Source organism: Podarcis pityusensis, assembly GCF_964106645.2.
Source record: "Podarcis pityusensis genome assembly, contig: HAP1_SCAFFOLD_370, whole genome shotgun sequence".
NCBI classification, from domain to species: domain Eukaryota; kingdom Metazoa; phylum Chordata; class Lepidosauria; order Squamata; family Lacertidae; genus Podarcis; species Podarcis pityusensis.
Genome location: NW_028293344.1, coordinates 18,747 through 41,722, shown reverse-complemented (window position 1 = coordinate 41,722; position 22,976 = coordinate 18,747). Strand labels below are relative to the sequence as shown.

The 22,976-nt window shown below is 57.9% G+C and overlaps 3 protein-coding genes across 3 annotated transcripts; 2 read left to right on the top strand and 1 right to left on the bottom strand.

The window, feature by feature from the left end:
* Positions 1–15,075: 15,075 nt before the first annotated feature.
* Positions 15,076–15,687, top strand: LOC308469024 (lexA repressor-like; the record flags this gene model as incomplete). The annotated part of the gene is made up of 1 exon (XM_081024341.2): positions 15,076–15,687. The coding sequence occupies one exon, from the start codon at positions 15,076–15,078 to the stop codon at positions 15,685–15,687; it is 612 nt and encodes a 203-aa protein (XP_080880467.2).
* A 1,530-nt stretch (positions 15,688–17,217) lies between these two features.
* On the top strand, positions 17,218–20,331 carry LOC308469061 (error-prone DNA polymerase-like; the record flags this gene model as incomplete). The annotated part of the gene is made up of 1 exon (XM_081024381.1): positions 17,218–20,331. The coding sequence occupies one exon, from the start codon at positions 17,218–17,220 to the stop codon at positions 20,329–20,331; it is 3,114 nt and encodes a 1,037-aa protein (XP_080880507.1).
* Positions 20,332–20,808: 477 nt separating this feature from the next.
* LOC308469060 (glutathione hydrolase-like YwrD proenzyme) lies at positions 20,809–21,405 on the bottom strand (the record flags this gene model as incomplete). The annotated part of the gene is made up of 1 exon (XM_081024380.1): positions 20,809–21,405. One exon carries the CDS (start codon positions 21,403–21,405, stop codon positions 20,809–20,811), a length of 597 nt encoding a protein of 198 aa, XP_080880506.1.
* Positions 21,406–22,976: the final 1,571 nt, after the last annotated feature.

Below are 22,976 nucleotides of genomic sequence, written 5' to 3'. Positions count from 1 at the left end.
CCCTGAGTTTTGCGCCGAAGCTGTTAAGCGCTGGCTCAAAGGTCTAGAAGTCAATACTTTGTTCATCGAACCGGGTAGTCCCTGGGAGAACGGCTACATCGAATCGTTTTAACGGCAAGCTCAGAGACGAACTCCTCAACGGTGAGGTCTTCACCACTCTCGCAGAAGCTCAAGTTCTCATCGAGAACTGGCGAGATCATTACAACCACTACCGGCCTCACAGCTCTCTCGGCTATCGCCCACCCGCCCCAGAGGCGTGGCTGATTCCGCCTAATCCCATCACACCAAACTCGCTCATGACTTAAGATCGAGCTGGTCCTTCTACAGGGGTCAGGTCAGCACCGGATTAGCTTCATTTACAGTCGATGGTGCTGGAAGCGTTTATGCGACACTTACCGATTGTAAAGCTGTAACTGACGGTTATGGTGTAGTGGCAGGCGATTGTGATCAGTATATCAAACGCTATAACGCCTTAGGACGTTTGTTGTGGCAGCGCCTGACGGCGGTGGGCACTCCCGTAGGCATCGCCGTCACCTCGGCAGGCAACGTCTACGTTGTCGGCAGCCAGGGCATGGCGCGCTATTCAAGCTCTGGCGATCTCGTCTGGACCAAAACGGGCACCTCGTATAGCGGCAGCGACCGGAGCACCTTAGTTGCCTCAGGCTCGAGCCTCTACCTCAGCGTTCCCAAAACAGGTACCGTTCGTAAGTACGATGCTAATGGCAAAGTCCTGTGGAGCAAAGTCCAAAGCGGTCTCAATACCCCTGTAATCGGCGACATCAGCAGCGATACGAATGGCAACGTCTACATCAGCGGCAAGTACCGCCCTACAAGTAGCAGCCCGGCAAACGCGTTCGTCCGCAAGCTTAGACCTACAGGGGCGATCCTCTGGACCAAGACCTTTGGGACACCGCAGTACGACGACGCACGCGGTATCGCCACGATCAACGGTAGCGAGATTTACGTCACAGGTGAAACGCAAGGTTCGCTTTCCCACACCAATATCGGGGGCAGTGACGGCTACCTGCGCAAGCTCAACAGTCTGGGGAATCAGGTCTGGATTCGCTAGATCCAGCTGAAACCAGAAGGAGCCCTGGATGTCCGGGGCTCCTTTGTTGAGAGACCGTCCGCTAAGGGCAATTATCACACTGTTGCTACCCGCGCCTTGACCTTTACGCCGCGTACCGGGGCGTAGTACCGGGCAGCTGCCGAGCCTGTCCGAGTTCGACGAACATTTCGACGAGTTCCTCGAGCCGGTCGCCCCTGACAGCCCGGAAATGTCGGGCGATTTCGGGGGTGCTTAGGGGCTTGCCCGCACCCAGGAGAACCTGCCGCACCGCCTGCGCCTGCTCGGCAAGCCGTTCGGGGAACTCGAGCGGCACGTCCACAATGACCTCGGGCGTTTCTAAGGCGATTTCCAGCCCACGTTGCTGCGCGCCCTTCGGGTCTTGGTACTCGGGGCGCAGATAGCGCACCAGCCCCGCCTTCTCCTCCCGAAGCCGCAGCGAATTGAGCGCCATCAGTCGCTCCAGAATCTCCTGCTGCGACAGGCCGGGAAGCCAGCCGTAGGATTCTGCTACTAACGCGTCGAGGTCGTCGTGGAGGCCGCGCAGCGTCGTGACGAGGCCCATGTCGTGAACTGCTTTATCTTTGGGCGAAAGCTCCGTTCCCGCACGCACCATCTCCAGCACGTTATAGAGGGCGGTCATGGTGAGTTTGGGGTGGTCAGACAGGCGGTTTTTGCGAAATGCGTCGAGTTCTTCCGCGAGGGCGCGAATCCGCTCCTTTTGCGCGTCGGACGCGTCGGGGAAGGGGAAGGTTTCGAAGCAGCGAGTTTTGTTGTAGCGCGGTCTATCCTCGAGCGTCCCACCTTGCGCCAATGCCCAGGTCACATGGATGCGGCTCGAGAGCACTCCCAGAATGTACGCGTCGTCATGAGCGATGGCGACGAGCATATTGTCCGGCAAGATGGACGCGTCCAGAAACTGGAAGAAGCGGTGTTTGCTGGTTTCGACAGTGGCGATAAAGCGGTCCAAGCCCGCGAGTGCCGGACGAATCTCAGAGCGCGGTCTTCCGTGTAGCCACCAACGTTCTCGCAAACTTTTATCACGGTTTGCGTCGCGTTCCGGCTTTACGTTGACTAAAAGGTGCTGATACAACTCGGGGAAACGTACCCGCGCCTCATTTTCTCCTAAGCCGTAAAAATCAATGACCTTAACGCCTCGTGGACGGCCAGCCAGATCACGTCCATTTCGGTACTCTCTGATGTAGTTCTCAATTCCCTCACGGAGACCTTCACCCAGATTTTTTGCCTGCTCCGGTTCGATGATAAAACCACTACCAAAGAGCATGACGCCCCGACTGCTGAGCCTTTCAGCCGCTTTCAACTCGACAGCCGCCGTTACATCAACGCCCACCGTCAAATCTGCGTGGATCACACCCGCTTCGTCCCGCGTTTCTATCTCGTACGAGCCGCCACCGCTCGGGTTTTCGCCTGTTACTGTGCTCAGCACGCCCGGTTTTTCGCCCCGCTGCGCCACCGTCATGGCGATACGCACCGCTGCGCCATCGGCTTCGTCCACCCAGGGGTGATCGGGGACGGCGTAGGCGAGACTCACGTCTTTCGCGAGGGCGCGCTCGAGGACGCGGCGGTTGAACGTCTGTTTAAGGCTGTTGGTGGTCACAAAACCAAAGCGCCGTAGCCTGCTGGACTCGGCAAGGCGCTCAGCCGCCTTGTGCCACCAGTACATAACGAAGTCACTGCTCTCTGAAACTGCCGGATAGGTCTTGCGGAGCGTTTCGGTGTAGCCGTCTCCAAGGGCAAACCGCATGGGTCCTGCACCGATAAAGGGCGGGTTACCGACGATGAAGTCCACTTCCGGCCACACCGTAACAGTAGGATCGTCGTAGACCACATCCTGCCTCAAGGCGGTGGGGTCAGGCACCTCACGTCCGGTTGAGGGGTGTATCACCTTGCCGATCCCGTCCCAGCGCGTCACTGGCTTTCCGTCTTTATCCACCTTAGGTCTCGTAGCGCTGTAGGCGAGCACCGCGTCCTGTTGCTGGATGTTGTGAAAGGCCTTGAGGATAGGTTCAGGTGGTGCAGCTTTGCCGTGTTCGCGGGCGTAAAGTTGCAGGTAGCCGATCCACAAGACGAGTTCCGCGACGCGGGCGGCACGAGGGTTCAGCTCGAGACCCAGAAACTGCTCGGGGTCTACGCCTAAAAGCGGAGTTTGCCCACCCAGCGCGACGAGGGTCTCGACGGCTTCGGCCTCAAGGCGCTTCATCAGCTCCATCGCCACATAGAGGAAGTTCCCGGTGCCGCAGGCCGGGTCGAGCACGGTGGTGTGCCGTAACTGCGCCAGAAAACGCTCGACAAAGCCACGCGCTTTTCGGGTGGCCGCATCCAAGCCCTTTTCGGTAGCGCCGTTCAAAATGCTCTGCACTTCAACCAGCACGTTCTTCCAGTCGTCTTGTAGCGGCGTGATGACGGTCTGTTCGACGAGCCGCTCGACGTAGGCGCGAGGCGTGTAGTGCGCGCCGAGCTTGTGCCGCTCACGGGGGTTAAGGGCGCGTTCGACGAGAGTCCCGAAGATACTTGGTTCGACTTCGCTCCAGTCCCGCTCGGTCGCTTCCGTGAGCAGCTCGAGCTGCGTCTCAGTGACAGGTAGCACCTCGACATCCTCAAAGAGGCCGCCGTTGAAGTGCCGGATCTTGGCCTGGAGCGCGACGCTGTACCCACCCTTTGCCATGCGCTCCCAGAGTTCGGCTACCGTCGGGACAAACGCTTCGGGGTTCCCGCGCATGGCCTCTAAACTCTTGCGGAACTTGTGGTCGGGGATGAGGCCAACATCCTCGGCGAACATGGTGAAGATCATTCGCATCAAGAAGCCACTGACCCGCTCGGGCGTCATGGTACGTCCCTCGTTGTCGGCCTGACCTTCCATAATGCGGCTTAACTCCGCGAGGGTGTCGGCGACCTGCCGGGTGACCTCGGCGGCGCGCAAGCTGGGGTCGAGACTCAGAGGGTCAAGCCATACCGCCTTAAGCCGCTCACGTACTTCATCGCGGTGCAGGTCCTCGAGTTTGATACGGTGGCTTCTCGCGTCAGGAAAGGGGCGGTAAACGCCGCCTGTGCGACTGAACTCGGCGTAGACCTCGATGACGTGTCCGACGTCCACAACTAGGACAAAGGGTGGCCTACCCTCGCCTTCTGGTAGGAGGCGCACGTAGGACTCGGCCTGGTGCCGTGCCCGCTGCATGAAGGCGTCCCAGCCTTTCGTACCGCGTGTACCGTGCCCTTTTTTTGCCTTACCCTTTTTGCTCGTTGCCCGTAGTTCGGCTTCTGCTTCGGCCTCCCGCTCCACGCCCTGTTTGGCCTCGAGGACGAACGCGCCACGCCGATAGAGGTCGATTCTGCGGGTGCTGGCCTTGCCGTCCTCGTGCGGGTCTGACACCGCTTTTTCAAAGACGTAGGCGTTGTCGGCTTCATTCGGGCGGGTGGGATCGGGTTCGGGCACACCCAGCACGCGGCAGAGGTCGGTCAGAAACGACACGTAGTTCGCCCGCTCCGCCCCACCCGACGTGGCCCAGCGGTCTATAAAGTCGGTCACGTTCATTACTTACTCGAGCATACCAGTCGTGAGGACATCTCCAGTGTGAGAGTCGCCCTGCTTAGATGATCAAGCGACATAGATGCCCTCATTAGCACCCTCGTAAGCTCCTAAGCCCAGATCCTGTGTACCTTATTTTCTAAGGCACACAGGTACACAAGCAACTTTCATGAGAGAGGTAAAGTATACTGAGCGGCTGGTGAGAGGTGATGCCTTGACGACGGTTTCTGCTTCTGAAGTTCAGCCCATCAAAACTATCTTGCACAACATGCCGATAAGCCCGCGGACGGACGATAGTAAGCGCCGCGACAAGATCATTAACAAAAAAGGCGAACTCAAGGTTTCTAAAGAACCCCTTGTGGGACGGTCTCTTACGCTCATCAGCCTTGATCGCTTCACTGGTAAACACTACTGCGGTCTGTGTCGTACTCGAGAAAAGTCTCAGATGGTCGCCTTAGTTCAGGATGACTTTTCGGGTGAGACCTTCTACATGGCGAAAAATGCGCCTGGAACCACTTTGGGATAGAGCTCGATAAGCTCGCGACCGCCAGCGGTTACTCAGTGAGCTTTTTTGAAAAGGCCTTACAGATCCTTGGACTTCAAGCTATCGACAACCTCGAGGCAGTCGTCGGCATCTTGGCGAACTTTGACGACCTTGTCAGCTTCCCTTGTAAAGCTGTAGACGAAGCGAAAGCGCGGCTTAGGGCGATGTACGAAGATCGGGGTGGTCTTGCGGTTGGTCAGTACGACAACGACATCACCGATCTGGAAACCCTTGTCGCCTTTCAGTACGAATACCGCCATGACCGAGATCACTTTGAGGCAAGGTGGCGTGCTCTCAAAACTCACCCGAACCGTAAGTCACGCCAGAGCAGATGGCGGGACGCGCTGAGGATAGCCGACCCTAAAGAGCGCACCGACCTTACCCTGAGCGACTTTCACGCCATTAGAGAAGTCCTGGCTGAGGTGCATGGAAGCCCGGTCATCCTGCGAAACCCGGCTGTTGACCCGGCGAACTTCACCAACAAAAGAGAGTACGAGGACGCGCTTGCAGAGCACTATCAGACTGCCGCAGATATTCTCCGCGATCCGAAGACGAACTACCACTTCGTCGATCAAGCGCCCTACCTTGAGCACTTGGATGAACTGGTGAACGAGTTTCCTGTCGTCTTGGCTATATCGAGTTACTACCCGGTCAAGGAAAAGCTCGAGGCCTACGAGGTGAAAAATCTCGACCGGCTCAAGAAGGCGACGAACGGTCAGGCACAGGTCTACCTCTCGCGGGATATGCGTTTGGGAGAGCTAAAATGTAGGAGTAAGAAAGAAGACAGCAAGGGCAAATACCGCACGGTCACCAAGAAGATGTACTACATCGTGTTGGCGGCTTGGCGACCTGACGGTTGGCAGCCCACCTATAACGAGTGGCGCAAATACGGTAGAGAAAAGCTTGAAACACTACCCAGCGACTTCAGAAAACACTAACCCTTCTGGCAGGTCAAATATGAACGTATGTGGGGGTACTGACGCCATGACCCAAAATAGACAACCGCTCATCCGCGACATGGAACTTGTTAGAGAGTTACTGATCTACATCGCCGAAAAAAGCAGCTTAAGGCTGCCCATACCTGCGCCGCAGTCTGACCAATATAGCCAGGAGCTTATCACCTATCATCTCGAAATTATGCACAAACGCGGCCTATTTGAAGGCGTCCAGTACGATAACAACTCGTGGGGCATAAGGTCACTGACGTGGGAGGGGCAAGACTTTCTCAATGCAGCGAAGGACGACACAGTGTGGGAAAAGGCAAGGGAACGAGGCGGAAAGCTGTTCAACACCCTCACACTCGAGATGATGAAAGAACTTCTACTTCGCGTCATGAGGGTGAAGTAGGTCTAGGGTAGCCACTCAAGGTAGGCGATGGGGCAGAGGTGAACTGAACCTGTGTAGCCTATACCGCGAGGCGGTTACAGTTCGGCTCGTTTGAAAAATGAACCCCCACACTTTTCGCTACCGTTAGGGGATGAAGCCCTCTGTACACACAAAAAACGAACCCAGGGACCCTGTTACCACCAGCTCGTCGAAATCCTAACGCACGCCCCTGCTACCAGCCCCGCCTCTTCCCGATTTTGCCAGCGCGCCCGCTGGTGGAAATCCCGTACTTCAAGCGCACCCCCGAGGAGCGCGCCCGCGGGTGTTTCAGGCACTTCTTGCGCACGCTCGAGGGCAGCCCGAACTTCCCGCCGGAGTTCATCGCCGAAGCTAAGGCCGAGTTTGAGTCTGGGGCCGACCATCGCCCGATCCTGCTGCGCATCGTAAAAATGACCATCGCCCGCAACCGCCTCGCCGAGGTCTCCTGATGCCCCGCGTAGCGACCCCCAAGCAACAGGAGACTCGAGCCAGACGCACGTTGGTGATGATGTTATCCGCGCTTTCTGGCGCACTTGTGAGCGACGCGTCCGTCCACGGCGACTACCGCATGGAGGTGCGGGCCGCGACTACCCGGGTGCGGCGGGCGCTAGATCGAGGTGTGAGCGCTCACGAGGCGTTGCAGGCGCATATCGTCCCACTGTTTGCCGTCAATGATGGGGCTACCCGATGAGCCGTACCGTTGAGACCCGTATCAAAGTTTGGGGTCGAAAGCTCCGGGGCAGAAGCCGCGCAGGCCTCTATCTCAGGGACTGTCCGTGGTGCAAAAGACGCGCAGCGAGCTTTCGCCGAAACCGAGCAGCCACAGCCGCGTTGTACGACAGCATCGCGTCCGGCGGCCCTGAAGCGCAGCGACAACTCGAGTCGCTCACCGAGTCATTCGCCCGCCTGCGTAGCGAAATGGCGGGCCTTGGTGACGGTGTCCGAAGCACCATTGACGGCATTCTCGCCAAACTCGAGCGCCTGGACCTAGAGGGAGCACACCGCGTACGCAGCGAAGCGGCTGACCTGCCCTTACCTGTAGCCCAAAAAGTAGATGCTGTGCTGGCGCAGACACAGACCGTAGCCCAGACTCTGCCCGACCCCGCACCACTACGTCAGGTCATCACCGCCACACGCGACGACATGCCCCCGGCAGCACCGCAGGAACCGCCCCGGACGCTCTTACGAAACGCTTTTGAAGCAATCCAGCAGGGCGATATCGAGAACGCGCGGAAGTTGCAGACGCAGGCTGCACGGGGCGCAATCGTCGCCGACGACCAGCAGGCGTTTAAGGTCGCGACGGAGATCCCCGGCGCGTTACGGCAGCACGCCGAACGGGAAAACGGCCTCGAGTCGTCACGCCGCTACGAGGCTACAATGCACCGCCTCGAAGGGCATTTAGACGAGCTCGTCGAACCCGACGGCGACACCACCGATGACCCTCGCACTGGCCCCACCCTCGGCGGGCGCAGTGCCTTGGGACGTGCAGCCAGAACCCTATCCAGCGTGGATGCTGCGCTCGAGGGCGGTGTGGCAGGGGCAGCGAGTTCGACGACCTTGGCACTCGACTGGGACGCAGGCCGAGCCTATTTAGCGCAAGCCGAACGTGCCGGAGTTCCTGACGGGCAACTGCGCGAACTCACCGATCAGCTCGAGGAATTAACCAAAACCTTGGAGGCCTCGCGTAAGTCCTACGACGAGGCGCAGCGCCGACCGTCTGACCCTAACGCCCCCCCGAACCCCGACCAGTCGCAGCAGCCCGGCGGTTTAGAGGAGCTTTTTGAGACTCTGACGGGGCGCATTCCTACGGGGGCGCACTCGGACGAGCTGTCCCTGGGGCCGCAGTAGTAGCAGGCGCGTGGCAGCTTGGCAACCTGGCGGATAGGTGGCTTGTCGGCCAAAACCGCGATGCCCGGGCGGAACATGAAGCTCAGACCGACCTCGCCCGCCAGTTGGGGCTTCACCAAGATCCCTAGACGATATTTAGAAGCGACCGAACGGGTATGTCCCGTGACGCGCTGCTCGAGCTTGGTTATACCGGCACGGATGGCGGTCGCGTCCTGGCGCAGCTTGACCGCCCCGCCAGCGCTCGCGAGAGCCGCGACGACGCGACGGACATCCTGAGATTTGCCCACAGCACCGGTCTCGACGAGAGTGCGGTTACTTCAGCCGTTCGCCGCATCGGACTTGCTGGAGGCTACCAAGGGGGGCGACGCGCAGACGCCCCTTGAGACCTTAAAGATGGCGATGACCCAGCGCGTAAGAAACGCTGTGTCGCAGGCGGATACCCTACAGTCCCTCGTCTCGATTGCCGATCAGCAACTCGCCCAAGGGCGCACCATTTCTCCCGACGCCCTTGCGTATCAGGCATCTCTGCAGGCGGCTTTGGCGAAACTCGGCCCGGAATCGCTCAAGGGTGAAGCTGGGCTGAAAGAACAGCAGAGTCTTACCAACTTCATCACCAGCTCGGGAGACCCCCGCATAATGGCGCTCTTAGCTCCCGTGATGCAAGATTTTAGCCCTACCCATCTTGGCCTCGAGCCGGGAAGCCCTGAAGCCCGAGGACTGGCAGAACTCGAGGCTTATAGCCCGTACGCTGCGGGGTTAGAAAAGCTGGAACTTGCTCGCAGTGGCGCTTCGCCGGAGGCGCTCGAGGCGCTAGCTGCCCAGATCGATAAGGCCAGTGGCGGAAACCCAGATCTTTTTTAACGAAATGATGCGCGCCGCGGGCCTAGGGCAGGACATGCGTCTTGCGAGTATCGGTGCAGGTGGCGTTGCGCCCATCATTGGCGCTGCAGCCGACCGCACCGACGAGTTTGCGCGGGGTAGAAACCTCGATGGTGGGCCGCAGGCAAACAACGAAACCGCCAAAAACACCGCCATCACCCCAGTCTAAATGGGCGTTATCAGTAGCCACGTCAGTCGTGGAGACTACAGCGCCGCTCGAAAGATGGTTGTTGATGCTGGTGAGGCGCCAGACCCTAGCAAAAGCCGTCGATCCCGTCTCCCAGACTATGGGTGCGGTAGATCAGCCCCAGCCCGACAGCGACGACGCCGAACTTCGCGAGGCCGTCGTCCGGCTCGAGGCGGCAATATCCAGCATCGGCATTCGCCTTGACCGCCTCGAGGCTCGCCGTCCGGCTGTACCTGCTCAGGGGCGTAACGTCGCGAAGGCACAGGGGCAGGTCACTAGGAAGGGGCGCAGCAAGGCCGACCTACTACAAATGCTCGTCTACGTCGATTCGCCGACGCAGGTGGGCGCGCTGAGCTCGATCATTCAAAGCGGCGACGCGGCCCAAATCCGCGAGGCCGAAAAGGTGCTGCTGCAAGCAAAACGCAACCACGAAGCGCAAAAAGCTCGGGCCGAGCGCAGGGGGTGGCAGTAAGGGTTTCCCTTAGGCAATTTCTAAGCGAAACGCATAACCTATGGCTTAGAGACCTAAGGCGATAATTACCCAAGGGATTTTGAGTCGCGGCTCGAGGGCGAGATCCTCAGCCCGCAGCGGCTGGCACTGCCTACCGAATAGCCCTGATGCTGCCAATAAGCGGCATCAACCTTACCGGACATATGTCCCTTTAGCTGACCTGCCCAAGACTGTTACCATAAGGTGTCCCAAAAAGATAACCGAATAACGTTGTGACGTTGGGGTACTTCTATATCGGGAAAGAGAGCAGGTGAATCATGAACTACGGCGATGACAGACAGGTCGTAGCAAACGTCTTAAGACCTACACGTGAGCTCTTTAGACTCTTTCAAAAACAAGCTGACGAAGCGTCCGTCTGGCGGCTAGGTCGCGAACTCGAGGGCTCGAGCGTGAACTTCTCTCAGCGTACCGGCGTCGCGACGTGGTCGAGGCGCAGGCGATCCGGCGTGAACTCAGTAGCCTTAAAGCGACCCTGGTCACCAGGCTCGAGGACGAGGCGTCAGTCTTGCATAGGGCAAAAGTGCGTATATCCCCTATGGACGTACCTGCGCGATCTTAAACCCAGCAGCTTAAGCGCGAAGTCCTCCCACCGCAGCGGCTGGAGTTGCCCGCCGCTACGGGGTGATGTAACGCCGACGACGGCAAATGCTGGCCTTAAATGTTAAACCATATGAGTTGTGGCGAAAGTTGCAGTACGGATTGAAATATGAGCAGGAGTATTCCTGCAGTGAGCGCACCTCCACGGTGCGCTTTTTTATGCTCTCGCCTAACCATAAGATTTTTTTATGTATGCACGATGCTAGGCGTTTTCACATGGATTTTGGATTGATTTAGTGCGCTTATGAGAGCTTGCACGAGGCATGGCCTCGTGCATTTTTGCAGTCCTTCGACGCTATTGACGACGATGGAGAAAAAGTGCCTTTATGGTTCTGAGCTGAGCGTGCTCTTCATTTTGTCTTCGCGGCAGAAGTCATCAAGTCGTAGCCTGAAGGAGGTTTTCCAGATGTATCAGGGTCTGCTCTCGACTCGAGGAAACTGCTGTCGCCGCGTGCTCGAGCATCAGGTTGAGCCGCATCTGCTGCTTACCCTCACCTCGGTAAAGGATCGAACTCGTCACTTCGAATAGCAGGGGCTTGTTCAGAGCCTTAGCGACACCGAAAAGTGCTGCACTGCCGGTGTCGAGTTGAGGCGCGTCGCCGCTAAACACCGCTACCTCACTTTTGAGTAGTGCTGCCAGGTCTTGCTCCGCGCCCCTTGAGATCGACGAGAGCAAGGCAGGATCACGGTATCTCTGGGCAACGTGAACCCTCCACCCTCGCACCTGTCCCGCCTGTGCGAACTCAGTTTGGTCGCGCGCTGACCAGGCATAACGCCCTGCTTGATTGTCGAAATAGACAAGTCCTTGCTCGATTACCGTCTTCAAGGTGGGTTTGACGGTCTGAAAGGTGCGCAAACACTTTTCGGCAAAGAGCTCGACTGCACCTTGTTCTTGTAGCATGTTGGCCTCGCGGTACGAGGAGGCGTTCGCAAGAGTGGGACGCGCGAGGTGAAGGTGGGTTAGGCGTGCGAGCACGGGGTCGAGAGGCCACTCGAGGCCTTCGGGGGTGCCCTCCCACAAGATATCCGTGGTGAGCACCGCTACGTTCTTGCCTTTCGCATAAGCGTAGCCCAGTTCCATAACTGAGCCGCTGTCTTTTACCAAACCGTCGAGCCGGGTGATGAGCGCTGCCGCACTGTCCAGGGCTATAAGGTCTAGTTCGTACAGGCTCCGAGCTTTATCGTCGCCGGACAAGAGCGCCTGATCGCTATCGCGGAAAGGGAGAAACAGATGCTGCTTGGGATCGAGCCCTGCTTCCTGCAGCCGAGCTTCGAACGCCTCTGCTAGGCAGAGCATACCAAGCCGCTCGAGTGGGCTGAATAGTGCACCTGCGATATAGAGTTGTTGCCCAGTTCGCTCGAGGTAATCGAGGAAGTTCACGACGCTCCCCGGCTAAAAAACACCAGGGTCGCACCGGTCAGGACCAGTCCTAACCCGAGATACTGTCCTGAGCTGAGCAGCCTTGGGGTCTGACCAAAAAGACCGAACGAATCAATGAGAGCTGCGGTCAACAACTGGGCAGCTACTCATGACCAGCGTGCTGCTCACCCCGACTTTACCGATGGCCAGAACCGTGAAAAGTACTACGAGCAGCCCGAGCACTCCACCGCCGTACGCATAGAGTGGTGTATTTGTTGGGGTTAAGGTCGCTCGGGTGAACAGTACGCCGAGTAGTGCGGCAAGCAAGCCCATGGCGTGAACGATAAGTAGCATGCCCCACAGGCTACTGCCGCTCTGTAGGCGAGTGTTTATAGGGGCGATCAGGGCGATCATGACCCCTGCAGCAAGAGCCATTAGAAAAGCCTGGAACATGCTTTATCTCCCTCCCACCTGGGCAAGCAAAGGGACGCACGGGTGTTGTAAGACATTTCTCCTTAAGCCCTAAATTACCGTGCCCCGCTGTTGTAGACAGTCGGTTAAGCACTTTCTCCAGCGGCTCGAAGGCGGACAGGGAGAGAACGTCCAGACGCTTCTTTCCCTATCACCTATTTGCTTGTCCCTACCGTGCCCGGTGCAGGTAGCCTGCGATCATCAGGACGAGAATGGGCAAGATCAACAGCGGCAGTCGTCCGGAGATCATGCCGGGCGTCAGGCAGATAAAGCTGACCATGCCTACATGCCTCTCTAAGTTCGTAGGTTTCTTGCGTGCTAGAAGCCCGGCTGCTAGGTAAAACGCTAAAAGCATGATGCAGAGGCCGAGCATGGCAAAGCCTAGCAGGCATGGGCTCAAGATCATGCAAGAATCTTGGCTTCCAAATAGTAAATTCTTTGATGGCGATGGTCTGGCTATAGAAAAGACATGCCCTTGAAACCTATAAGACCATTGATCCTTTAGACAACTTGACCTACAGATAGGCGACGGATCGTCGAGATGGCGATGTCAGCCCTCCCAGCTTCAACCGATTTCGAGATCATTTCAGGCTTAAGCCGAGAGCTCGGGCTCAGTCTCAAGCAGGTGGGTGAACTCATCGACATCCACCCGCGCACCCTGCTCAGGCGGCAGGAGCACGGCCACCTCGAGGCGGCTGAACTCTTGAGAGCTCAGAGCGAAGTCCTCACACTTGCAACAGTAGCCTTTCACGATCCGAAAAGAGCCAAAGACTGGCTGTTCTCCGAGCTGCCTGCCCTCGACTTTGCAAGACCCATCGACCAGCTTGGGAGTATCCCTGGTTACGAGCGCGTCAAGATCCTCCTTCAAAGCATCTTCGGCGTGTACTAGGTGCGAGTCTGGCGCATCTACGACCCCGACGCCGCCTACGCCCTCCAGCCCAACTTCGATCCCCTCGATGGGCAAGGCGCAGCCCTCTACCCCGGACGCTGGAACCAGGTGGGCGTTCGCATGCTCTACACATCCCAGTCCCCGGAACTCGCCATGCTCGAGCTGCTCACTAAAATGACCGCTGCAGTGTTTGGGATTCGGCTGGCTATTCGAGATCGATGTTCCTGAAGGAGCTAGGCTGCATGACGCCTCTCCTGCTGTCATCGGACAACTCTTCCGTAGTGACCACGGCTCGACACAAACGTATGGCAGCGACTGGGTCGCCAAAGGACAGAGTCTGCTCCTCAAGGTTCCCTCGGCTGTCGTACCTGTCTCGAGCAACTACCTCATCAACCCCCTCCACCCGCAAGCCAAAAACCTCCGGGTCGTGCGGCAGGTGGAAGTCGGCCTTGATCCACGCCTTAAGCGTCACCTCGAGCTGTGAGACGCCTCTCCTCTCTTCTCGCGCTGCTCTAAGCGTTTAAGGTTCATGCCCACCAGAGCCTCGAGCTGCACTTCATCGATGTCGGTCGGGGTGACGCGATGATCCAGAGGTACGGTAAGCGACCGCGCCTCTCGGCACGTATGCCAACAATGAAGATGCCGCCCGCTTCTTGTGATGGGTTAGCACGATTATTTGGTGAGTTCGCGCTCACGAGCTTTGATAGGGTGTCGTAAGGGAGGAAAGGTACCAAATCGTTATCGTTTCAGCAAACTTAACCACGCTTATACCTTTACTGTACCTTTCCTGAGTGATACGTTGATTTGCCTTGCAGAAGCTGATAACAAATCACCTCAACGCCCAGCACGGCAAGTTTATAGAAGTTTGCGACAGGAGCGATGACATGTCTATTCCCGGTCTTGGTGTTTCCAGCTACTCCTATTGGCACTTCCTTCCCGAAAAGTTCCCTATCGAAAAAGTGATCGAGAAGGCCAGTGAACTCGGACTCGCAGGCGTCGAGGTGATTTTCTACCAGCTCGAGAGCGAAGATCCAAGTTACCTCCGCAGCCTACGCCGTAAGGCGTTTCAAAACGGCATCAACCTCTACAACGTCGCTATTCATCAGGACTTCGTCTGGGACTCTGCAGAAGAGCGGGAGAAACAGATCGCCTACACCAAGCACTGTATCGACCGAACGGTCGAACTCGGGGCACCCAGCATCCGCATCAACTCGGGAGGCTGGAAGCGTACCGACAGCTTCGGTGACCTGGTCGAGACGAAGGGTTGGAGCACCCCGTGGGAGGGGGCTACCGAGGACGAAGGATTCGCCTGGGCAACCGACGCTCTAGGAACCTGTACAGCCTACGCACAAGAGCGGGGAATCACGCTCCTCTTAGAGAACCACTGGGGCTTGACGACTTACGCCGACGGCATGGTGCGGCTACTGGAAGGCGTCAACTCACCCTGGCTCCGAGCGATTCTGGACATGGGCAACTTCTACTTCGACGGCGACATGTATAGCGCGATGGAGAAGGTCGCGCCGTGGGTGGACGTGGCGCACGCCAAAACCTATCCAGGTGGGGGTACTACGTTCACTATCGATATCAACTACACGCGAGTCGCACAGCCTTGGAGTTGGACGCTGCGCGGGGTGTAGGAGTGCCTCACGCCTTCTCACCGTGCCCTTAGCGTGAGGCTCGATCAAGGTAGCCGAAAACGGATGACGCCAGCGTGACCAGGCTTATGTTAAAAGAGAGCTTGATTACTTGACAGACATGCGATCTGCGCCTATCCTTAAAATACCTATAATTTGTAGGTATTAAGGTGAAGCATGGCAAAAGGATTAACGGACAAACAAGCTCGTGTTTACCGCCATCTGCAAAGTCACGAGGGTGCTACGCTCAGTGACCTCGCCGCTGAGCTGAAGGTCAGCTACCCTACCCTCAGGCAGCATGTCCAGGCACTCGAGCAAAAGGGCTACATCAGCTTTGAGGTACGTGGTGTCGGACGAAGTCCCAGAATCAGGCTCAAGGTTGATCTAGGCATTCCTATCGTTGGTCAGATCGCTGCTGGACCGCTTTCCGAAGCGCTCGAGCATCCCGAAGGCTACCTGAAGATCCCCAGCTATCCCGAAGCGTTCGGGCTACGCGTCTCAGGTCAGTCGATGGCCGACCTGATGCAGGACGGCGATGTCGTTTTGTTGCAAAAGCGAGCCCATAAAAACGGTGACATCTGCGCGGTGCGGGTCGATGGCTCCGAAGCGACTTTGAAGTACCTCGAGCGCGACGCCGAGCACCCTGAAACAATGACCCTTCGTCCTCATAATCTCGACTACCCCCTGCTTAAGGTCGAGAGTAAATATGTTGCGGTCGATGGGGTGTTCTCGGCGCTCTTAAGGGGTGACGTGATCGGGGTGCTTTTTCAGGAGCCTGCCATGACCTAGACAACCCAGCTACATAAGCAGGGACGCACATCATCTTTGGTCGGATACCGTGCGCCCCTGGAGCGAGCTAAAAAACACCTTGAGGAGGTGCGTTTTGCCCTACGTCTATTTTAGCACGGGCAGAGTATTTAGACCGTCCAGCACGCCAGGAGTCCTGTGCTGATGGCGGCTCTCTTTGAACCTTTCCCCATTTGGCTGCACGAATGGGAGCAGCCGAGCCTTGCCCAGATTCCGCTTGTCGCTGTGGGCAAGAGCAAGGTCGTCCACGCTTCAAAAACTGCAAGGGAGTCGGGAATCAAACCCAACTCGAGCATCGCCAGCGCGCTCGCGAAGGTACCCGAACTCGAGATCGTTGAAGCCTCGAGCCCGTACCTTACGGCAAGCTGGGAAAAGCTTGTCGAGGAGCTTGCAGGACTCACCCGCGACCTCGAGTCGCCTGTTATCGGTCGCGTCTTTATGCAGCTCGAGCTGCCCGACGCCGTGCAGCTTGCCGAGAGCTACCGGATCAGGGTGGGCATGGCCGAGAGTCTCGAGGTCGCCACTCTTGCTGCGTTCATTGCCTTGCCTGGTCGTGTGAAAGTCATCGAGCCTGAACGGCAAAAGGACGTACTCAATGCGTTGCCCCTGTACTTCTTGAAGGGCGTAGGCCTGAGCCAGCGTACGCTGGATGACCTTGGCTGGCTTGGAGCCACCAAAGCAGGTCAGCTCCAAATGTGGAGTAAAGCGCAGGTTGCAGCTTATCTGGGACGCGCCAGCAAACATGTCATGCCCTACCTGTTCGGCCCCTACCGGACGCACCTCAGCCGCTACACGCCTGCGGCGCGTATCAGTCTGGGGCTGACTTTTGACGAACCTCAGTTCGAACCCGCCGAGCTCGAGCCCGTTCTCGAACGCCTGTCACGGGAACTTGCGCTCGAGCTCGTTAGCAAGGCCGCCACCAGACTCAGCGTTTACGCACTGTCTCAGGGTCTCGAGCACAAGGCCTCGCGTTTATCGAAAACCTTCCTGTGTCGTCCCGGTGAGATCTACCGGTTGGCGCTCTTGACGCTCGAGGACACCGGGGCGCAGGCCCTTGGCATCGAAGGACTCACCCTCGAACTCGGTGGCCTTTCCCGTCCGTCTATCCAGGGCAGCCTCTGGCCTAAAAAAGAAAGGCTCGAGCATGCTGTCGCCGCTGTGGAGAATCGGTTTCCCAAGGCCATCTTGAAACTCGTCGAAGACGACGCATATGCGCTTGCTGCCGACCGCGCTGTTCGCCTGGTCGTCCGCAGTACTGGAGAGGAGGTGAGCCGTGAAACTCAAGATGACCTCTATCAACGTCCTCACGAACGGGAACGGTCACCCCTGCGGGCTTAACAGCCCGCAAAAGCCTGTCGCAGTGCGGCACATTCTCGACTTTTGGCGGGACTGTGGCCGCTGGTGGCTGAACGAACCCCCACGCGACTACTACCTGCTCGAGCTCGAAACGGGGAACGTGATCGAAGTCTTCAGAGCCGGGGATGCCTGGACGCTCTCGCGCATAAGCGACTGATGCGTCTGTCTGCCCTGCTCAATTGCTACTCTTACTTCTCGTTTGGGCAGGGTGTCTCGAGCCCCACCCGGCTCGTCGAGCGGGCGGCCGAACTGAGCTACACAGCACTCGCCCTCACCGACCTAAACGGCGTCTACGGCGCTGTCGAAGCGCAGCAGGCTGGACGGCTCTACGGTGTCAAGGTGCTCATCGGCGCGACGGTCGTGCTCGAGTACGGCAAGGTAACCTATCCGCTGGTGCTGATCGCCCAAAACCGCCGGGGCTATGAGATGCTCTGCGATCTCCTCACAGGGATTCACGCAACTGAAAACAAGACGGTGACGTTGCCTGTCCTCTTAGCTCATACGGAGAACCTGATCTGTCTCACTGGAGGCCGCCAGGGTTTCCCCTCGCGGCTTCTGGGTAAAGGCAGGATCTTCGAGGCTGAAGACCTCACCGACACCCTCAAAGGTGCGTTCCCCGAGCGCCTCTATCTGCAGCTGTCGTTTAGCCACTATCCTGAGGACGCCCTCTATGCACGCAAGCTACGTGCATTTGCTCACTGCCCTAATCGGGGCTTGCCCGTTGTAGCCGCTCCAGAAGTGCGCTACGCGACGCCCGACCTTTATCCGCTCTACGACGCCCTGTTATGTGGTCGGCTGGGCATCACCGTGCGTGACCCGCATTCCCTCAGACCGCAGAACGACGCGCAGCACGTCCCCGATCCCGAGGATTGGAACAAGCTGCCGCAGTATCCTCTACCCTTCCCCGATGGTTTCCAGAATGCTCAGACTATCGTCGAGGCCTGCACCCTTGACCTGCTCGCCCAGCGCCTCACGCCACCCGCAGCTCGAGTCCCTGAAGGCATGAGTCCAGAGCAGCATCTCGAGGAACGCCTCTATGCTTCTCTCGCTGAGAAATACAGCACCGAGAACTTCTCGGCAGCCAGGACGAGGCTCGAGCAGGAGCTCGTCACCATGAAGTCGCTAGGCCTTGGCGAGTTCTTTTTGGTCACAGCCGAAATCACCGACTACTGCCGTTTTAGGGGCATCGTCGCCTCAGGGCGTGGAAGTGCCGCTGCGTCGGTGACCTGCTACCTGCTGGGCATCACCACAGTCGATCCCATCAAGCACGATCTCCTCTTTGAACGGTTCCTCCACACAGGGAGGACCTCATTACCCGACGTAGACATCGACATCGGCTCGAGCCGTCGCGATGAGGTCTTGGCCTGGGCTGAGCGGCGCTTTGGCGAACTCACCCACGCGATGGTCTGTAACCGTATTACCTACAAGCTGCCCTCAGCGGTTCAGGATCTGGGTCGAGGCCTCGGCATCCCGAAGGTCTGGCGCGACACGCTGACCCGTAAGCTAGGGCGAGATTGCCGGCATCTCAGGCCGAGCAGGGTGAGAGAAGCACAGGCGATCTTCGATACTGTGCTACAGAACGCCCCGGCGAAAGAGGTGCTGCTGAACCTGCTCGAGAAGATGGAAAAAGGAACTGTACGCCAGATCTCCCCACACTCGGGCGGCGTCATTCTCTCCAAGCACCCGCTCTCCTACTACAGCCCCCGTGAACGCTCGAGCGGTGGCATTAGACTTCTCCAGTTCGATAAGGACGACTCGGAAGCCTTAGGCCTCATCAAGCTCGACCTGTTGGGTCTACGGATGCTCGGCGTCTTCGAGCGCTGCCGAGAAGAAGTTTTACGCATAGAGGGTAGATGGCTCGAGCTTTCTAATCTCCCTGACGACCCCGATGTCTGGTCCAGCATCCAGGCAGGCGACACGATGGGTCTGTTTCAGATCGAGAGTCCAGCGCAGACGCACATCACCGTCGAAGTCCAACCGAGAAGCTTTACCGACCTCGCACATCAGGTCGCCCTTATTCGCCCTGGCCCCATCCAGAGCGGAACGGTTCAGCCCTACGTCAGAAGGAAAAAGGGGCTCGAGGAACCGCATTTCATTCACAAGTGCCTCGAGTCAATCCTCGGCAAGACTTACGGCGTGCTGCTCTTTCAGGAGGACATCCTTAGAGTTGCTGTGCAAGTGGCAGGATTCTCCTGGGTTGAAGCCGAGGCGTTTAGAAAAGCGATCAGCAGTTACGAAGAGGAAGGGGAGATCGAAGGTGAAAAGAAACGTTTTATCGACGGCTGCCGCATCAAGTCGAGACTCGACGATAAGACCGCTACCGATATTTTTGCGATGTGTGCAGCGTTTCGGGGCTACGGCTTCGCTGAAAGCCATGCCTGGGCGTTCGGGGCGCACGCCTACACCAGCGCCTGGCTCAGGTATCACTACACCGCCGAATATTTCGCATCGGTCTTGACCGAGGAGCCGGGGATGTGGCCTAGATCATCGATTATGCAGGACACCAGGGAAAAAGGTGTGGGGTTTAGGCGTTTAGACATCAATCACTCCAATTTGAGCTACAGGGTCGAACGCAATAAAGATAGCAGCAAGTCCATCCGTGTACCGCTCTCGAGCGTCAAAGGTGTCTCGGAGGAGAGTGCCCGGAAGATCGTGCTCGAGCGTCTGGCTCATGGTCCCTACACGGGTATTAGAGATCTTTACGAACGGGTGCAGCTTGATAGGGACGTTCTGGAAGCCCTGGCCAGGGCAGGAGCCTTCGATAGGCTTCAGGAACGCCGTGACGCCCTGTATCAGATCGGGGCGCTCGTCAACATCCAGCCGCCTGCCCAAAAACCGCTGCTCTCCGCACTGCCAGAAACACCACCCCTCCCGAGTCTCGCCCCAAAAGAGAAAGTGGTTTGGGACTACGCCCTCAAGAGCATGAACGAATGGGGTGTGCATGTCATCGACCTGATGCGCCAGGAGTTGCGCTCGCTCGGTGCTACGCCAATGTCAAAGCTTCCGCAGAGGGGCTACGTCACGACGGCGGGGCAGGTCGTCTCCAAGCAAAAACCGCCCACTGCCAAGGACTACGCCTTCTTCGACATCGAGGATGGTCCCCAGAGGGCGCAGGTCGTTATTTCTCCGGTCCTTGGCGAAACACACAGGACCATGCTCGTCGAGGTTCGGGTGCTCCTGGTCTCTGGCTGGCTCGAGCAACGGGGTAAGGCATGGACGATACGGGCAGACACGATCATCGATCCGTTTGCCGGACGACTGCTGGACTGAAAGGAGCAACGGGTGCTGTTTGAACACGAAGTCATGGTCTGCCAGGAAACGAATGTGCTCGTCCACGACCTGCTGGACAGGACCGGTGAGCCACTCCCCTACTCAAGTGATGAGGAGGCTGCAATGGCCCTGGCGAAAGAGGTCGCGGTTCAGGTGCTGCCGAGGCGTGAACCCAACCACACCCACTATTTCGATTTGCTGGGGGTGCTGCCCGAAGGTCCGCCTATTGGCTACTTGGGGTGCCTGGAGGTGGAACCGGATGAAACGTCTGACAGCCTGCTCTTGATGCGCAGCTGGCTCGGTCTCTCCTAGGCGTAAACAATTCCCCTAGCCGTATGCCGCTTGATCCTTTTACATTAGCGACAGAGGTTTTGCTGGCTATGTTGTTCGACCTAGCCAGCTGTAACGCGGTAGATTGGCTTCCTATCTCAAAGCTTAGCTAAAGGATCTCAGGTGTCTTGGCCCTAGGCACCTGCTTTAAAACCCAACTGCCTGTCCATCTCGCCTATAATCCGAAGCGGCGACGTAGCCGTCCTCGATTCGATAAATGAGCTGTGCCCCGCCAAAAAACATTGAGCTATCACTTGACGCCTCACGGAGTTCATGCCCGCGCGCCCGAAGCTCGCCCAGGACTTCGGCTCCAAAGCCCCGTTCGACAGCGACGGAAAGCCCACCCATGACCTGCCAGCGCGGCGCGTCGGAGGCGGCCTGTGGATTCTGCGCGTAGTCGCGCAGGCGAATGACCATCTGCGTGTGCCCCTGCGGCTGCATCGGCCCACCCATCACGCCAAAACTCATGAGTGGCGCGCCATTTTGCATCAGAAAGGCGGGGATGATGGTGTGAAAGGGGCGCTTATTCCCGCCGACCTCGTTGGGGTGACCCTTTTCCAGGGTAAAGCCCGCCCCCCGGTTTTGCAGGCTGATGCCCGTGCCGGGAACCACGATGCCTGAACCGAAGCCGTAGTAGTTCGACTGGATGAACGAGACCATCATGCCCGACGCGTCGGCTGCTGTGAGGTAGACCGTGCCGCCGCGCTGGGGCACTCCGTAGCACGGGTCTTGCGCCTGCGTCATGTCGATGAGTTTGGCGCGCTCAGCAAGATAGTCGGGCTCGAGCAGCGTGTTTACCTAACTACACCCTTTTCCCCTACCAGCACGCGGTTCATAGCGTCAACAAGCGCGTCAGGGTCACCCTTAACGACATACCCACTGGCTCCGGCATCAAGCGCCGTTTTGATAAACGCCGGCGCGTGCCAGCTCGACAAGATAAGACAGGGCAGTTCAGGGTAGCTATGGGACACCTGCTTAGCGAACTCCGCCCCGTTCATACCGGGTAGCGAATAGTCGACAAGGAGCAGATCGGGCGACGACTCAGCCAGGTTCTCGAGGGCACCTTCTGCGGATTCGGCCACACCGATGACTTCAAAATGAGGCTCTTGGTTGAGGACTTGGGTCAGGACGCTACGGATAAGCGGGTGATCATCGACGATGAACACGCGGTGCCGCAACGGCCGTCCATCGTTAGTGGTCAAAATGAACTCCCCTAGGAGGAGTGTACGCTACTCCTAGGGCAGGCTAATGGTCACTCGCGTACCATCTCCCGGCGCGAGGAGACCTGCAGGGTGCCGCCAAAGGGTTCGAGACGTCGCCTTACACTCTGCAATCCAAATCCCTCATGGCGCGGTTCATTGGGACCCTCTGGTCTGACGACGAATCCCGTACCCTCGTCGCTGAGGGTAAAACTGCATGAGGTTTGGGTTTTTGCCACTACCAAAGTTGCCTGCTTGACGCCTGCATGCTTGACGATATTAAAGAGCAGCTCCTGAAGGCACTGGAGGAGCAGGATGCTTAAGGCCGGCGGAAGCTTGGGACAGTTTTCTAGACCATGCAAGGTGAGCGTAAACCCATAGCGTTCCTGGACGTGTTCTGCGAGCCACTCGAGACTGGCGTTGAACCCGCCTTCTTGAAGAGCCAGAGGGTCGAGTTCGGAGACTAGCGTACGCGTCATGGCGACACTTGCTTTTAATAGGGTATGGATCTCTTCAGTGCGTTCGGCGAGTTCAGGAGCGACCTCACGCCGCAGCCCGCTCACCATCATCTGCAGGGCATAGAGATGTTGTTGTAACTCGTCGTGTAAAAGCTGAGAGATCCGCCGGCGTTCACGCTGCTCGGCAAGGGTAAGGTCTTCAGCTAAGGTACGAATCTGTTTATCTTGTACGACCAAGCTTCCTTCAAGTCGCAGCGCGGTGAGGTCTTTAATCTCATCCTCAAGCCGCTCTGAGGTGCGGTCTCGCACGAGCTTGGCGAAACCCACAACTTGCTCACTGTCATCGCGCACGGCGATCATGATGCCCGACCCCCAAAAGCGTGCGCCATTCTTGCATACGTGCCAGCGTTCGTCTTTCGCCCACCCATTGCGCAGGGCAATACCCATTTCTCGTTCAGGAGCATCGTTTTGCCGATCGACCTCGGTAAAAATGATGTCGGCAGGTTGACCCAAGAAGCTCTCACGTTCATAGCCGAACACGTGCTTAACCCCGGGTTGCCACGAGAGGATGATGCCTGAGAGGTCGATGGCGAAGATTGCGTAGATCTCGAGTGTATCGATAAAATAGCGGGGCCACTGGGCTAACCAGGCAGGCTCG